At 38.4% G+C, this 18430-nt stretch overlaps 1 protein-coding gene across 7 annotated transcripts in view; it reads right to left on the reverse strand.

Annotated features, from left to right (window-relative positions):
• The window catches only part of PPP1R9A (protein phosphatase 1 regulatory subunit 9A), a 98292-nt gene that overhangs the window by 40464 nt on the left and 39398 nt on the right, over positions 1-18430 (reverse strand). For 4 of the 7 annotated variants that reach the window (XM_034402534.2, XM_034402529.3, XM_087892765.1 and 1 more), the window contains exons 5-12: positions 16227-16331; positions 11561-11699; positions 10923-11072; positions 5575-5628; positions 4505-4734; positions 3665-3761; positions 3242-3401; positions 2073-2111 (exon numbers count right to left, since the gene is read on the reverse strand). In XM_034402534.2, coding sequence (XP_034258425.1) covers positions 2073-2111; positions 3242-3401; positions 3665-3761; positions 4505-4734; positions 5575-5628; positions 10923-11072; positions 11561-11699; positions 16227-16331 — 974 coding nt within the window. The remainder of the gene's footprint in view (positions 1-2072; positions 2112-3241; positions 3402-3664; positions 3762-4504; positions 4735-5574; positions 5629-10922; positions 11073-11560; positions 11700-16226; positions 16332-18430) is intronic. The other 3 variants (XM_034402535.2, XM_087892766.1, XM_034402536.2) reach the window with 2 other exon arrangements.

Here is an 18430-nt window from a genome sequence, read left to right on the forward strand (position 1 = left end):
TTATTAACTTATTTACTCAGTGTTTTTCATAGGTAGCAACCACACAAGCACAAAGCAGCCTTGATACAAAATATACCCAATCAGCATAACCACAATTGTTTTATTTATGATTAATAACTAAACTCACATCTCACTGGCATGAAAAACTTTACAGAATTTTCATAGTAGATGTTGTTATGGAGTCAGATTTTTTAAAAGATTCATTTTAATAAGTGGACCAAGAATTACCAAAAATCATAATGAAAATATCTGTTATAATGCTATACTGGAAAATATAGGAAAAATTTAACATCAACAAGATGAATTTTAATCTTGTTTTTCAATATGCATGTAATGATAATTTATCTGGCCATTCTTTATTTTCCAATTCAAAAGATTTTTTAAAATTACATTTATGAATCAAAGCAATAATAGGAATGTAATTGAATTGTCCAACTTTAGGCTTTAATGGCATGGGTATATTGCTATACTGTAATTCATTCTAACATTTTATACTTAGTGTAAGACATAGGCAGGTAGCAGAAGCTAATTGCCCTCAGAAGCTAAGTAAGTTATGTCCTGCTTAATACTTGGATGGGGAACTATTGGAAAGTAAAGGCCTATTGATAAAAAGGCAAAGAAAACCACTTGTATAAGGCTGCCAAGAAAACTATTTGGATAGTTATCAAGACTCAAGTGAATCAATTGTATCTTTATTTTTAGTTACGTACAATAATAGTAAATATAATGTCACTATTATATTTTTGAAGAAATGTCTTGTCAAGAAGCATTTTCACTTTGTTTGCTCATAATATTGAAAAGCAAAGACTCCTATGTACATTATTTAACCAATGAAATATGAACATAATATTTGCTAGATGAAATCCTATATTATAAACTGACACGTTTAATGGAAGATAAAATTAAATCCAAACTTACTCTGACTTACTGAACAAGGCAGATATGTAGAAGCATTAAAAAGTGGTATCAATGCAGCTAAAGATAAATGATTTGACTGAACCCTTCTTCTGTACCTTACTTACTTACTTACTTACTTAAGTCTGCCAAAGCCAACCTATATGAGTGTGTTTATAGACTCAAATTTAAAAGAATCCTCTATGTAACAAATGATCAATAGAAACTCTATATTCTATACTTTCTAAGATATAGACATGCTATATACATTAGCTAATCCTTTTTCACTGAAGTAAAAATTAAAACTTCTTTTAATGAACATCTTTTGTTTCTCACCTTAGACAGATTAGAGGACAATATTTTTTATGTCCATGGAAAAAGTGCCAACTGGCAATTCTAATAGAAAACTTTATCAAACATGTTTCTTCTGGACAAAGGAAGGAATTATATACTTTGAAGTTTTATATATTTAAAAAAGTTGTTCTTGAAATAGTTGCCTTTTACCTTAGTTATATCATGCTATGACTCAGGAAGCCCCACCGAGTTAGGCAAGGTTGAAAAAAGACTCTTGATTGTGTGCAGTTCTTTCCTAAAAAGCATTTCATACTTTTGGTGATATCTAGTTGTAGCTAAACATCATTCTGTATACTGGCAAGATGGTTAATGTATCAAGAGTCTGACCCTATACATTTGATAATGACTCTTCGCAATATTTCATCACATAAAGATCAGGATGTTTGATTTCAAAACACTAGTTAGCTTAACAGTGTCAACTTTCTACACTCTTGATTCCTGAAATGGAAGCCAACTTTCTGATCAGGAAATAGCAAGACATCAGAAATCATGTCTGCACACATATATTTAACCAGCATGTGAGTGGATATAACAAAACATGGATTCCCAAGGTTGTACAGGCTATGAAGTACATATATAAATGAGCAACAGCCAAATGGAATGGATCTACAACTACATTGTTTTCACATTATTTCTTTTGCCATACTATTTATGAGTATTATGGGATAAGGACATGATCCCATAATTAAACATCCACTATACATTTATAACACTAATGGGAAGCGAGGAAAGTTCTAACAGACAGGAGACTGATTACATCTGCTGTCACAATGGATATATTTTAACACTGAACATTAGATCATGTGCTGTAGAAAAAAACTTACCGAATACATCATCAGAATCAACCCCCTTTATAGCTCCTTCTGCAAATATGCACAGGAAACCTATTAGCCAATTCTCTATTATATCCTATCTTTAAAATATTACAAATATCTTCTAAAAGGAAATTTTTTAAAAAGCTACAATAGACAATAACAGTCAGAAAACTAATTTTCTATCTGAAACATATTACCAAGAAGCTACTTTACTCTAGAAAAATTTGATTTATGTAAATGACAAAGGTGCTTTCACTAAAATGTATTAGCAATGTGACAAAGAATTATACAAGTATTAACAATATAAATGGGACAGCATTTATAACCCAAAGTTCATGTGTGTTTGGGACTACAGATAAATCTTTAGATTATAGATTTAAGTCTGGATCAGCCAATATTATGCTGAAAATCAGCTGTGTCTTATTTTCTTTCCTTCCAGAGCCTGATTCTGTCAATTTTTAAATCAAATACACCTATACCTGGGTTTGTTCTTATAAATTAACAAAGAATTGCTTCCCAACAGTGTATATATATAGTGCTTCTGTATGCAGTCATACCTCTCTGCCATCCATTTCTACATTGAACTACACAAACTATGCTACTAATATGTTCCATCTGCTCTCCTGCAGCTGACCATTATATGAGAATGGTTTTTTTATTTATTTTAAATATTTATATAGTTGCCTATCTTGAACAAAACTCTGGGCAGTTTACAACCCAAAATTTTCAACGTAATGGAAAGAGAAATTCGTTGTCAAAGCATGTACGACTTCTTGCCAAAATAGAGATGTCCACCCCTGCTCTGAACACATAAACACACAGGTGTCTCTATTGTTGCATAAATCTTTGGTTTATTTTTACAGATACAAAAGTCACTGCATTTTCCACTTTGAAATAAGGTAAATATAAAACATCTTAGAGTATGCAAACTCTTTGTTAATTTGTTAATATAATAGAGAAAAAATCAGATATAAATCGAACCAAAAAAAGTTATACATGTTTATATTTATATTTTTACTTATAAAGGTATTTTTATATAACATTATTTGATATGTTCAGCACATCATTTATTACTTTTCAAAAATACTAATCATTCCAATTCCTTCCACAGTAGTGATATACTAGTGTTTATCACACAGTAGTAACGAAACAATCTTCCGATTCACATTCAGACAAACCTTGAAGTAAGGTATCCAGGTAAGTTACATCAAGCTTTTCTGCTGTATTTCCTTTTGAGGATTCTCCAGCAAAGGTCTGTTGTTCAAAAATGTTATTATTGTTGATCTGGCCTTCATTTTGCCTCAGTAGCCTGAGCACTTCTGTTTCAAGTTCTTTAATCTGAGAGAAATATAGGCAACCATTAGGAAAAGATTTGAGACATTTTGTTTTCTTGAGGCAAATAAACAAAGCATCTCTCAATACTTCAGATCATGAGGGCTACTTCAAGTCCCTGTTTTAATGCAGGGATAATCTCTATGCCTTATAGTTCTACAATGTTGCTCATTGATTTAAAAGATTTATAATCTGCTCTTCTTGGTATCAAATTATAATAAATGAATTAATGCTTTCAAAATAAATAAAAGTTACAAAGTTTTTTTTACCCGAGCTTGTAAATATTGAACTTCAAGAAAGTGATCTTTTTCCAGATCTTCAATTTTCTGCTTGTCAGCATCATGGTACTGCAGATACTCAAGTTCTCTTTAGGGAAAAACATATTTGCTGTTTAGAACAATCTTTGAATTGTGATAAATACTGAATCAATTTGCTGAGGTGGTGTACTATACTTTAATATATAGTTTCTCAGAGAATTCCTGTTGATAAAGAGGTTTAATACTAATTTTATAACAACTATGGGACAATAAAAGGTGGAAAGGTGTTTGTTTACGGAGTGCACTGAAATAGCATTTCAGATTATCCTTTATGAAAAATGGTTAATTAGCACTATCAAAAAACAATGAAGGAAAATCAATATATGTCACATAGTTTGCTTCATAGACAGAAAAGCTGTGATATAAAGGCATTACATTTTTAGTTAGTGTTACTCATTTAGAATATGTTTAAATATTTCAAAAGCTATATGTCAATCTGTTTGGTATATTGTATAAATTTGTAATTTTAGCTTAAATGGTCATATACATTTTAGAAGGTTTAAGCATACAGGCACTATTTGATTAATGATATTTGGAGGCTTATACCCAACCTGTTCTTCATTTTAAAACCTTTTAGCTGCAATCTACATATATAGCCTCATATTACATTCGCAAAACCCCTACAAATTAGGCTGAGGGGTGAGGCTGCCCAAAGTCAACCATATAATTCATGGCTGAGCCAACATCTGAATTAGTGTTCCCCTCAATCAAGCTTAACAGTTATATTGTTCTCTGCTTGTCTTCATACAGTTTGGGAATTGGTTCTTGACTAAGCACAAGGATGTTGCTTACTTTTGTTGAAACTCCTTAATCAATTTCTTAGCTTTGTTGTATTTCCTCTCCAAGGTCTGATATTGCTCTTGTGACTCTCTCAGATGTCCATTTACATTATGGCACAGATCTTGTGCTTCAACCCAATAAGCCTCGATTTTCGCCATATTGTCCTTGTTTTCCTTAATGCTCTGCTGAAGTAATTTCCTTTCCACCTGCCAGCTTATTTTCTCATTTTCAGCAATCTGCAGCTGGAGAAAATTAAGTTACAGATTTATATATTCAGCTTAATTGACTGGAAAGAATGTTGGGAATATGGCTACTATTATTTAGAATAACAATAATTCAAACAGCTTTCCCCTCATGTTTTTTAGTTCTACAGATTTTAGTTCTACAGACTATTTAAGTCAATTCAGAAGGTTGGCAACTGACTCATATTTTTGATGGTTGCAGTGTCCCAGGGCAGTGTTGAAAGCCAAATTTTTTTACTACTGGTTCTGTGGGTGGGGCTTGGTGGGCGGGGCATGGCGGGCATGGAAGGGGAATGATACTGCAAAATCTCCATTCCCATCCCACTCCAGGGGAAGGATACTGCAAAATCCCCGTTCCCTCCCCACTCCTGGGAGAAGGATATTGCAAAATCTCCATTCCCACCCAACTCTGGGGCCAGCTGGAGGTAGTATTCTCCGAGCCACTACCGGTTCTTCAGAATCTGTCAGAACCTGCTGGATTTCACCGCTGTCCCATGGTCAGGGAATCACCTTCTGAGAAATAAAGTCAATGGGGAAACCAGATTGACTTAACAACCGGGTTACTTACTTAACAACTGCAGTGATTTATTTTACAGCTATGGCAAAAAAAAAAAAAAGATAGTAAAACAGACCAAAACTCACTTAATAAATGTCTCGGCAACATAAATTTTTGAATTTAATTTGGCCTACTTGTAAACCATTTGTATAACATAAATTCTCCTAAATCAACTAAGGCTATTACTTCTTGTTATTCCTTTCTAAAAAGAACTTTTCTTTGCTTCCCTTTTAATCCATCTGAAAATAAGAATATTGTCATTTGATGGTGATAACCATCCTTACCTTTCTTTTTAGCTGCTTAACCTGTGTTCCTGTAATTGTATGCCGGAGTTGCAACTAAAAATGCAAAACCACAAAGCAAACAAGTGAGCTGCAAATGCCATTATTCTTATATACATATATTTGTGCATACATACGTCTTGTGAGTTCTGTCTGTCTATCTCAGGTTTGTTGCACTTGCAGTGGGAACACTGCGGTGCAGAAGAATATAAATTAAAATATCTAATCTGAAAAATAACTCAGTCTTTGCAAGCTAATTAAAGAAAAAGTGTTGCTAGCCTGCCTCTCTAAATATAAGATTAGGATATTCAAACTGCCTAGTGAAATCATTTCTCCTTAAAGATGTAATATGAATAGTCATATTCAGTTTCTTAAACAGACTAGATTTAAATTTTCTAGTGCATATAAATACTCTAAAAAATATTAGGGCAATTGTTTAAAGCAGACATGTTCTAAAGTAGCAGCAAAACCTGGAAGAATCTATGAAATGCATCAGTACTAGGAAGGAAACAGTAGAATAAACATATATACTATAACCAAAAGGAAATACTTGTAACCCTCGAATTGGTAAAAATAATTGAAGAAATTTTTAAGCTATCTTTCTTGTACTTTTATTTCTGAGAATCTCTGAAACAGAAATTCCAGATTTGGAACTTTCTGGTAAGACGAATTATCTCAACTCTAAAACCAAAATTGTGATGATTAATGGAAAGCAAAAGTAAAAAATTGTGATGCAAACAAACAAACAGTGGTCAAATAAATTAAACAGTGGTCAACACCAGATCTAATCAGGTTGAAAATCAGCAGAGAAAGTATTTACCTGCTAATGAAAGGCCACCATAAAAGACTCTAAACAGAGCCCTTAAATGTCAGGGTTCCTTTACGAACAGATATTCACAGCAAAAATGTTTTTTTAAAAAAATTGTAAACCTGCAATTCTCTTCAACGAAACATTTGATAAACTGTGAGAAAAGTCAGGGGTGACTGATAGGAATAAAATGTATGGCTTAAGCGGTTCTCAACCTGGGGGTCGCGACCCCTTTGGGGGTCGAACGGCCATTTCACAGGGGTCGCCAAAGCCTTCTCTCGCCCCCCCCCATGCCGTCACTCACCCTCATCCTCTGCCTCTGTTGGATCGCCGGTTGCCATTTGCTTATCCCGCCCACTCCCAATCCATTGCTGCCTCTGGAGTCCCAGCTGATGGCTAGAGGGAAAAAAACTTTAAATTCTTGAAGCAGGGCTTCAAAGAACCGCCCTACTCTCAGCTGTTTTGCGGAGGGCTCTGTTGCTAGCTAGCTGCAAAGAGGTAAATTCCTGGAGCAGATTTTTTTCCCCCTAGCTATGCTGAAAAAGCGAAATTGAAAGTAAGCAGGGTCTTGGCTGCAAGGTGACAAAATGAGGCAGAGAGATTTCTTTTTCTTTTTTCTCACCAAAAAAGATAGCTGCAAAACTGCAAACAATGGGAAATTTAGGGCAAAAGAGGAGGTTCAAGATTTTAAAACACATAAGAAAAAAAGCTCTATTTAACTAGGGAATTGTAATAATTGAGATACTATTAATTGTATATTGTGTTGAAAGCAGAAATGGTTAAGTTGTGGTTTGGAGGAATATATGGGGGAAATTATTTGGTTTATTATTATTGGTAAATATAATTAATTGATTTGTAAGAAAATGGATTGCATGGAAATAATTGGAATATTCATGTTCATATTGATTAATATACAAAAAAGATAGTTATATAACTAATTGATTTATATTAAAATGTTGAATTTGTATTAAACAACTGTATTACATAATTACATAATTAACCAATGTGAGGATGGATATAAAAATAGATGACAATGCATCAGGAGTATAATATAGAATAGAAGGGAAAAATTGAATTTGATTAAGATTAGAGATGAGGATGAAGGGTAATATTGGTTTTTTTTAAAAAAATAGATGAGGAATAAATATGGTAAAAAGGAAATATAGAAATTGTAAATTTAATTGAAATGACTAAACACTGTGTTGGAAGAAATATCCTTCTGGGTTCTGCTCCAAATGGGGAAAAAGACACTGAAAACATGGAAACTGCTTGGAAAGATGGTTTAATGGTGGACAGGATCACATGGCTTAAGTTCCTGAACAGAAAAGGGGCAGATACAGTAAATCCTCAGGTTTTTATGCTCTCTCTGGCTTTGCATTTCTTGGGGCCCCGAAAGAGTATCCTGATTGGTTGTCAGACTCCCAGGGGGTAGGGGTCTTAGCTAGCCTTGCTGACTGATGGTCACATGTGCTTCCCAGGTCACATGCTTCCCAGGTCACATGTGGTGAGTTTCAGTTGCTAGATGGGGCCCATTGTGTTAGTTTTTGTTGCTATTGTGTTGCAAATGTCCTTTGACAAAGGATTGACTTTCTGCCTCTGGCCCATTAACAAAGGGTGGGGGGGCAGGAAGGTGGGAGCTGCTTTGTCTGTAAAATATGCTTCTCCATTTCTCATCCAGGGAAATATAATATTCTGCCTTTTTAATATTTCATTCTTCTAGGAAAGGGGTGGGTGCTAACCTCCTACAACTGTTTAAATTTGTGAACCGGCCAAATACTCTGTTCAAAGAAAATATGTTGTATGTTTTTATGCGTGTTTCTAATTATTGCTTTTTATTCCTATTTGTTCTCTTTTATTCTTTAAAGTTTAACAATTCATTCTTTATCTTAATATCTTTATATCTGTTTGGGGTTGTCTTTCTTCCCTTTCATCTTTTTTATTGTACAGCAATCTTTCTCCTCAAACCTACCACCTCTGTCTTTTCTTTCCTTCTTACTCTCTTCCCCCCCCTCTTCTTCTTCTCCCTACTTCCTCTTCCTTTCTCCTTCTCCTCCTCTCTTCCTCCCTCTCTTACCCTCACTCCTACTCTAATTTCCCTTCCCTTCCTTCATCCCTCTCTATTGTTGTATCCTTTTATGCATATGGACTACTCAGAGGGCTGAAAAAGTTATTTTTGACTGGTCCTCGCACTTTTGACCAGTCCTCGAACTTACGACTGTCCTCACAATTTACGTTTTTGCCCTATCTTGTCACCATGGTGAAGAGAAGCAGTTGTGAAATGAGTGACACGGTTGTTAAGAATGCTACAATGGGCATAAATGATGACCAGTCATAACTGTGAAGACCGGTCAAAAATGCGAGGACCTGTCAGAAATCACTTTTTTCAGCCCTCTGGGTAGTCCTTTTGTGCACAGGGACTACTCAGAGGGCTGAAAAAGTTATTTTTGACTGGTCCTCGCACTTTTGGCCAGTCCTCGAATTTACGACTGTCCTCACATTTTATGTTTTTTGCCCTATCTTATCACCATGTTGAAGAGAAGCAGTTGTGAAATGAGTGACATGGTTGTTAAGAATGCTGCACGGGCATAAATGTGAGAATGGTCATAAGTGTGAGGACCAGTCAAAAATCCGAGGACCTGTCAGAAATGACTTTTTTCAGCCCTCTGGGTAGTCCCTATAAACATAGCCATGGCACCCGGTCACATGACCAGCTAGCCACGCCCACCCAGTCACATGACCTCCAAGACATGCCCATAAAATAAGCCACGCCCACAGAACCGGTAGTAAAAAAATTTAGAACCCACCCCTGGTTGGGGGTCACCACAACATGAGGAACTGTATTAAAGGGTCGCGGCATTAGGAAGGTTGAGAACCACTGGCTTAGAAGCAGAAGTGAGCTGCAAAATTGACTTGATCAGTAGTTGGCAACCAGAGCATATTCCACATCTGGAATTTTATAGTCCAGTTACAGCATAACTAAAACTGGTTATAAATGTCTTCCATTCCATAGTTATAATATAAACACTTTCTGTGTTTTTCCAACTCACTGAGGAATAATTGCTTAGTTTGCGCCCATTTTAATGGATTTGGGTGTGGGAAAGGGGAAGGATCTGATCATATGAATTCCTGAGCTGGATTTTTAAAAAAAATATAAAGCCATAAATCACTCTTATTCTCAAAGCTTATGGTCGATTCTGCCCTTCTAAAACAGCACTATAAGCCACTGAACTGTATTTAGGTTTCTAAATAAATAGGTTTTCAAATGGCTTTGATAACTACAATCTGTCCACATACAGATGGTTTACTCAATGTTCCTCTGCTATTAAAACAGATTCTTGTATTATCAATATAAACAATGAACACCAATTAGTTGTATTTAGATCATTGAGTAGAACATGATATGATACACAATAAACCAAGAGTTAAAAAAAACTGTCTGAGCAACAGAAATTTATTTTGTAAATTAACCATGTGTACTCCTAACTAAATGTAGTGCCTATAAGGTAATAGAAACAATCCAATAATTGATTGGGAATGAATCTCTATGAACACCAATACTATTATACCAGTGTATAAATACTAGTAACATTTCCTCTGATACTGAAGGCAGTGATCTATTGAAGAGATATGTGGAATATCAGTGTGACAGAAAGGGAAAAGGGCTAGATTAAGCTAGGCATGATCTACATCAGGCAAATTGAAGAGTTGTGGATTTCAACTCCCAGAATTCCCCAGCCAGCATGGTCAGCTGAGGAATTCTGTGAGTTGAAGTCCACAAATCTTAACATTGCCAAGTTCGGAGACTCCTGATGTACATTGTAGCCTACTCTCAACCATAGAAATTCACTAGTTAATTTAGCCCCGTAGTTATGCTAAATTATGTATTTTAACCCTGTAATCTTGCCTCAATCTACTTCTCCGTTATTATATTGGGGAAAAATTGGCAAAACAAATACTATAAATTCTGCCTTGACATCCCGGAGATAAAGGGGGATATAGAATAACAGAGTTGGAAGGGTCCTTGGAGGTCTTCTAGTCCAACCCCCTGCTTAGGCAAGAAATCCTATACCACTTGAGATTCTAGCCAATTCCTTTTATTGCTATCATCACAACAGTTGCTTTAAACCCATTGCTTCAGTCTTCTAAGGCAAAGGGAAGCTTCTATGTCCCTTTGCAGATTTTTCCTGATATTAAAGAAGGAAATGAAAATGGATTTGTGCTACTATGGTTTTGAATACCAGTTTGCATGAATCACTGAAGAGAATGACCTCGTAACTTGGGTATAATCTTACAGACAATCTGGTGGCTGCTATAAGAAAGATTAGAATTAGAGAATTAAAAATGAAAAACAAGGATTAGAGATTCTAATTCTTTAATTGTGCTCAAGCCATATATTCATTAACTATGAATGCAAATGGGCAATATTACACTTCGCACTGATAGAGTCTATATTAGTGAAAATATCAGTTTTTCAATGTTTTCTGAATCCCGAATACAAGCTTTTGTTTGATCATTTCTATCCATTTCTAATTCTCTAGATTACCTCTTTAAATTTTTCGGCCAATGTCTCTATTTCTTCTGGAGAAAGGATGTTATCATTTTCAGGACAATCAAAGAATTGAATGTTTTTTTGTTCTCTTGGATAAGCTGCCCCAAAATCTTCATTGTCTTCATCAGCACCATATTCCTCTGTCTTGGAAGCCAATTCATTTTTTAAATTTGTTTAAACAATTTTTAACATACTTTCATTAAAGAAAACAGTAAATTTACTGCAAAAAAATTCCCCAGACAAGTAAATCTAAACAATTTTAACCACCAATAAAATCATAAAATCTGTAAGGAAGGTTGAGCCTTCTAGAACAGTTCTAGATGAGAAGTAAAGCAGTTTTTTAAGTATTATTTCATTATTTATTTACTTTATTACCTAAGTGTGAATTATTCATTTATATGCTTGAAGATTGGGAATCCCTACCTCTTCTTTTTCTCAATGGTCGCTAGAGTAAAAGCTGGAAGCTTTTAAAAATAATCAAACCTGGATTCTCAGTTTCTGACTTCAAAAAAAAATCAGAAAATAGTAAAATATTTGGAATTTTGGAAGAAGGTATTATTTCCAGTTGCAACTACCAAAAATGTTAAAGTAGAAAGAATGAAATATAAACAAATAAGGAATGAACAAGATACCTCTTCTTCATTCTCATCCTCATCAGCTTCATACTGTGCATAATGATGGCCTCTCTGGCGGTGGTCATACTCTATGGTCTGCTTAATCAATTTACCCACTTCACTTACTTGTCCTGCTTTTTCTCTGCCTATTAAAAACCTGGGGAGAACATAAATGAACAAGGGTAATTCCCCCCCTCTTCTCTTGGTTTCTAAACAGCCAAATATAGAAAACAGTAATGGAACATCTTACAACTAATACGCTTTAAACATTTGTGGACTAATATTCACTTTATCAATACTGCATAACCAAAGCCCAAACCTCTCATTTAAAGGAGATATTTTATAATGCATTGTTGTTTGTAACTGAGTTATACTGAATGTCAGGGTTCCAAGTAACACCCCCAACGAAAGAAAACTCCGAGGCTTGAACTTCCTCAAAATTTGTTTAAATGAGGGACAGCAAATCATTTACATTCTTGATGCAGAACAAATTTACAAATTAGATTCTCTTAAGCAGCAGAAGTGTCACTACTATCTGCAAATTTAGGTACCTCTAGTGCAGGGGTCTCCAACCTTGGCAACTTTAAGACTTGAGGAATTCTGGGAATTGAAGTCCACAAGTCTTAAAGTTGCCACGGTTGGAGACTCCTGCTCTAGTGAACACTTGAATTTATGTATATCAATTTGTGCATTTTTTTCTTTAATGGTTTAGGACTATGGACTATTGAAAAGAATAGTGACTGTATTAAGAGGCCAAAGCTCTTGATACTGGATAGTTGTACCTGACTGTTCTATGCAATAAAGGAGAAACACTCAAAACAACACTTTAAATAAGAACATTTAAAAGAGCATAGGGCCAAGGGACCATGCAAGAAGCTGCACACGTACATTCATCCCAAAAACAGGAGCAAAAGAGCACGTGGCTTTCACTTACCTTTAAAATCCTGAGGTTGTTTGTACGCCCATCAAAATTAGAAAACTATTTTTACACAGCACTGGTAATCCTTGAGTTATGACCATAATTGAGTCTGGCAATTATGACCATAAGTTGACTGTCATATAGGAGGTCACTATGTTACCAGGAGCAATTTTATAATCTTTTTTTTTTTTTTTTGGCAATCATTAAACAAATAGAGAGGTCATAAAGGAAAGCAATTCTTCACTATGGGATGGGGGTTTTCTTGCCAGAAATCAGAAGTAAACACTGGTTTCCAGCAAAACCTTCATAAATTGTAATCATATGACCACAGGTGCCTGCCGCAAATGGCCATAAATCTAGGCTGGTTGTAGAGCCCCCCAAATGTGTCAAATGATTGTGACGGGGGCAGCAACACTGAAACTTCAAAACTGGATCATAAGTAGCTTTGGGTATCTGTTGTAACTTCAAATGGTCCTGTTGTGGCCCGCCAGCAGCCTGCGCAGATCGTGGCTGATCCCGACGAGGAGGAGGCTGGTGTGGTGTCACACCAGCAGCCTGCGCAGTCGGCACTCGCATCGGAGAGTGAGGAGGATGAAGAGGATGTGGTGCCAGAGGCAGAGACTCAGCCAGGGCCTTCAGAACCTCCAGAGGCTCCTTCAAGTGGAGATAGTGAAGTGGAGGAGCCTCTCTTAAATGCTTGAGCATGCAGGGCTGCCAAAAGGCAGGAGTGGCTACTCAGGAGGAGGAGATCTCCTCGAGAGTAAGGCTTGAGGATAATTGGCCACTCCCTTAGCCTATTTAAGTCACACACCGTTAGTAAGTTTCTTGCTAGAAACAACTTGTAATTATCATCAGAGCATTTTTGGAAAAGTCTTATCGTATCTTGTTTTCTGGGCTGGTTGCCAACCTTTGCCGGACTTTGGTTTATTCTTGCTACTTAATAAATTTGATAAGGACCGTTGGTGTGTGTCAATATCCTCAGGAATCTGGAGCTGGGGCAGAACAGGTCCCTAAGCAACTGATCACAAGTTAAGGTTTACTGGTAATAATAAACAGGTCACACAAACCTGTGATGTCATGACAATAATATCACCTTCTGCAATCTTCTGACAAGAAAAGTCAATGGGAAAACCAGATTCACTTTACAACCATGTTACCAATTTAATAAATGCAGTGATTCGCTTAACAACTGTGACAAGAAAGGCCGTAAAGTGGGGCAACTTAACAACTGTCTCATTTAGCAATGGAAATTTTGGGCTCAATTGTGGTCATAAATTGAGGACTACATGTATGTGTAATTTTTTTAAAGGAAATTTTTAAAAAGTAACAGAAATTCTTACTCTTCTAATGAAGGAATGTCAAATACTTAGAAATGAACACTGCAGGAGAATTAAAAATTCACACAGATGACTATGTGGGAAACACAACACACATTATCCATCTTCATCATATGAGAGAGTGTAAATCATAATTTCAAGCCAGTTGCCAAATATCTGGATTGTGATCATGTTACTGCAAGGATGCTATGATGGGCAGAAAGGCAGGCCATCTTGCTGTTGTGTATAAGTTTAAACAGTGCTTAATGAGTGGTTTTTAAGGGCCATCTATACCAGTGGTGGGTTGCCCCCTGGTTCGCACCGGTTCTATAGAACCGGTAGTAAAACTAACGGGAGGCTCCACCCACCGACTCCGACATCATCAAAGCGATTCTGCGCATGCACAGAAGCTTCTCTGTGTGTGGCCCCACTGCAAACCAGTAGTAAAGGTAAGTAGAACCCACCCCTGATCTGTACCATTTGACAATGTGAGGTAACAATCAGTAGAATAATAACAATCAGACTAAGCGCGGCCACATGTTTATTGGACCCGTGTCCCTCCTGGCTGGTGCTGGCCTCTCGGGAGGTTACACGAGGTTGGCTCCAGGGGATTATAAATGCTTCCTTGAGAGAGGGTGTCTTCCCTGCCACCTTGAAGGAGGCGGTGGTGAGGCCTCTCCTCAAGAAGCCTTCCCTGGACCCAGCAGTGTTGGCTAATTACCGTCCAGTCTCCAACCTTCGCTTCGTTGCGAAGGTTGTTGAGAGTGTGGTAGCGCGACAGCTTCCTCAGTACTTGGATGAATCGGCTTATCTAGATCCGTTCCAGTCGGGCTTCAGGCCTGGATACAGCACGGAAACAGCATTGGTCGCATTGGTAGATGATCTCTGGAGGGCCCGGGACAGGGGTTGCTCCTCTATCCTGGTCCTATTAGACCTCTCAGCAGCTTTTGATACCATCGACCATGATATCATGCTGCACCGGTTGGAAGAGTTAGGGGTGGGGGGCACTGTGTTGCGGTGGTTCTCCTCCTTTCTCTCTGATCGGTCGCAGTCTGTGTTGACAGGGGGGCAGAGGTCGACCCCGAGGCCCCTTATATGTGGGGTGCCACAGGGGTCGGTTCTCTCACCCCTTCTGTTCAACATTTATGTGAAGCCGCTGGGTGAGATCATCCGTGGTTTTGGGGTGAAGTATCATCAGTATGCTGATGATACTCAGCTATACATCTCCACCCCGGACCACCCCAATGATGCCCTTAAAGTGATGTCCCAGTGCCTGGAGGCTGTACGGATCTGGATGGGGAGGAACAGACTCAGGCTCAACCCATCCAAGACCGAGTGGCTGTGGTTTCCGACGTCCCGATATAGTCAATTGGTGCCATCACTGACTATTGGGGATGAGTCATTGCCCCCCACGGAGAGGGTTCGCAACTTAGGCGTCCTCTTGGACTCACGGCTGTCTTTAGAAGAACACTTGACGGCTGTGGCCGGGAGGTCTTTTTATCAGGTTCGCCTGATTCGCCAGTTGCGTCCCTTTCTGGATCGGGACTCGTTAAAAACGGTCACTCATGCCCTCGTCACTTCACGCCTGGACTACTGTAATGCTCTCTACATGGGGCTCCCCTTGAGGAGCTCCCGGAGGCTCCAGCTGGTCCAGAATGCGGCCGCGCGGGTAGTTATGGGAGCAGCATGGCGCTCCCATGTGGCTCCCCTCCTGCGCGAGCTGCACTGGCTCCCTGTGGTCTTCCGGGTGCGCTTCAAGGTCTTAGTTACCACCTTTAGAGCGCTCCATGGCTTAGGACCGTACTTACGAGACCGCCTTCTGCCTTCTGCCACCAATAGCCTCTCACCGCCCAGTACGCTCCCATAGAGAGGGGCTTCTCAGGGTGCCGTCAGCCAAACAATGTCAACTGGCGGCCCCCAGGGGGAGAGCCTTTTCTGTGAGGGCACCCACCATCTGGAACGAGCTCCCCCCAGAGATACAGAAGATTCCGGATCTGCGCACTTTCCGCCGTGCCCTCAAAACATTCCTGTTTCAGCAGGCCGGCCTGGCCTAACTTTCCCTTTATATTGCTTTTTGATTTTATTTTAAACTGGGATGTCTTGAATTATCTAGGACCAGAATGTTTAGTATATTTTAATTGGTTTTTTATTATTAACGTTTGTATTACATGTATTTTTATTGTTCGCTGTTCACCGCCCTGAGTCCCTTAGGAATAGGGCGGTATATAAATTTAATAAATAAATAAATAAATAAATAAATAAATAAATAAATAAATAATATTTAATAGACTTACAGTATATTAAGTGTAAATATATTGAGGCAAAGGGATTTTTGAAAATGTTAATTGTTTTCATTCCATTTATTTGGAATATGCTATTTGTTTTATTACAGTAGCATAATTGCATTGAATTTAAAATTTCTTTTCCAGGGTTTCCTAGAAAATGTTACCGGATTCGTCCTGTGCTACGTCTGAGAACTGTTGAAGCAAAATCTTGTGAAACACCGACCATGTTGACACCATCTACTTCTATAAGTTGATCGTTTAATCGGATCCTTTAAGAAAAATAAAAACAGACATGTAAAGAAATGCATGATATTTTATAATCTGCTTAATGAAAGATAAAATAAGTTGGCCCTATAATCCACTTCTGAAGCCTCTTTTGAAACTTAAATCAAATGTTTTTGAACTAATTCTTCGCTTAAACCAAGATAAACAATTCAACATCAGGTACAGTAGCAAGTTTATAAATACAGTTGTGTAAACTTTGAACCAAATAACAATAAACAAACACATTATCATAGAAAAATGTACACTTACTGGAATAAAAGACAGCATAAGAGGAAAGAGAGAAGCATAATATTGCAGAGTACTGAGGATCAATTCTTTTTCATCATTCAATTGTCTTCTGATTTTTTTATGTTTGCATTTAAGTAGAATCAAATTAGTAATGCAGCCAGTATCTCATAAAACTTGGCTCTTGAAACAAATGACATTTTGGTCATACCCAGTAAAATTTTCTGCTAAATGTAACTCAACTTGCATACAAAAAACTCAAATGTTGGTATTTAGTGGTATAGTAGTGTTGGTATGGAGGAGGGCAATTCCATCAGGATTATGGGTGGGAGGGGCAGATATGGTGGGAGCAGGGGGCCACATCGTATTGTGGGGGCACGTGCCTGCTGTCTCCAAGCGGCGACGTGCTCCGGCTCCCAATGCTCACCTCGTTCCCTGGGTTATCCAGAGTCTCAGAGCCCTGGTCTTAGGCTGATGCTGTGCAACGCCAGGTCCGTGGTCAACAAAGCCCCCCTCATTTGTGAGCTGATTCAGGAGGGGGTAGCGGACCTGGCGGTTATTACAGAGACCTGGTTGGGCCAGGAGGGGGGTCCCCCTCGTTGAGATGTGCCCACTGGGTTTACGCGCATTTCATCAGCTGAGGGCCCAGAGTAGGGGTGGGGGAGTGGCGGTTATTGTAAAGGAAGGCCTCGATTCTAGGGAGGCCACTGTACCTCAGATAGCCAGATGTGAGTCTCTCCTTGTGAAGTGGGGCCATGGGATGCAGATGGGCTTGCTGATTGTGTACTTGGTTCCCTGCTGGTGGCAGCGGCCCTGCCCAAGCTCCTCAAAGTTTTATCCGGGGTGGTGGTTGATACCCACAGGTTTTTGGTCATGGGGGATTTCAACCTGCCGTCCATCAGTGAAATGTCGGAGGTGGCTCGGGAGTTCATGGCTTCCATGACAGCCATGGACCTGACCCAGTTAATTCATGGCCCTACTCACACAGGAGGACACACTCTGGACTTGGTTTTTGTCTCTGGTCAGTGGTTGAATGGTCTAGATATAGGGGATATAGTCATCGAACCCTTGTCATGGTCAGACCATTCTCTCCTTAGACTTGACTTCCTGACTACTACACCCCACCGCAGGGAGGCAGAGCCCACTAGGTGGTTCCGCCCCAGGTGCCTGATGGATCCTGATGGGTTCCAAATGGAGCTTGGGCTATTCCCTGAGACTCTGGCTCACGACTCAACGAAAGACCTGGTGGCCACCTGGGATAGGGCAGCCACTGGTGCTTTAGATTGGGTCATGTCTTTACGGCCTCTGACCCGGTGCCGAATCGGCCCAGCTCCTTGGTTCTCCGAGGAGCTGAGGGAGATGAAGCGCCGGAAAAGACGCCCAGAGAGTAGTTGGAGGGCTAGTCGTTCTGGATCTGACCAAGCACTAGTGAGGTCTTATAACAAGACCTACTTAGTGGCGATAAAAGCGGCAAAGTGCAACTACTTTTCCGCTCTTTTTTTTTTTTTGAAAAACTTTATTGAGTTTAAAAAGACATAAATATATTGACATTTCCATTAATATCAGATGTGCAGTGGTTTTAACTATATACAGAATATATTTCTGGTGACATTTCAAATTACTTTTTACTTTTATTTAACACACCTTTTTCTCTTCCTTTCATTGTATCATACATCCATTCATACCACCTTCCCCACACAGTATAGTATTCTGAATTCTCATCATTGTTTATTTCATGAGTTAATTTAGTCATCTCTGTGCACTCCTGTATTTTCCTAATTATAAGCTCTTCTGGTGGCTGGGTTTTCTCTTTCCAATATTGTGCATAAGCCAATATGGCGGTTGTAATTATGTGTAT

This window comes from Pantherophis guttatus, chromosome 4, assembly GCF_059756535.1.
Source record: "Pantherophis guttatus breed Tessera chromosome 4, ASM5975653v1, whole genome shotgun sequence".
NCBI classification, from domain to species: domain Eukaryota; kingdom Metazoa; phylum Chordata; class Lepidosauria; order Squamata; family Colubridae; genus Pantherophis; species Pantherophis guttatus.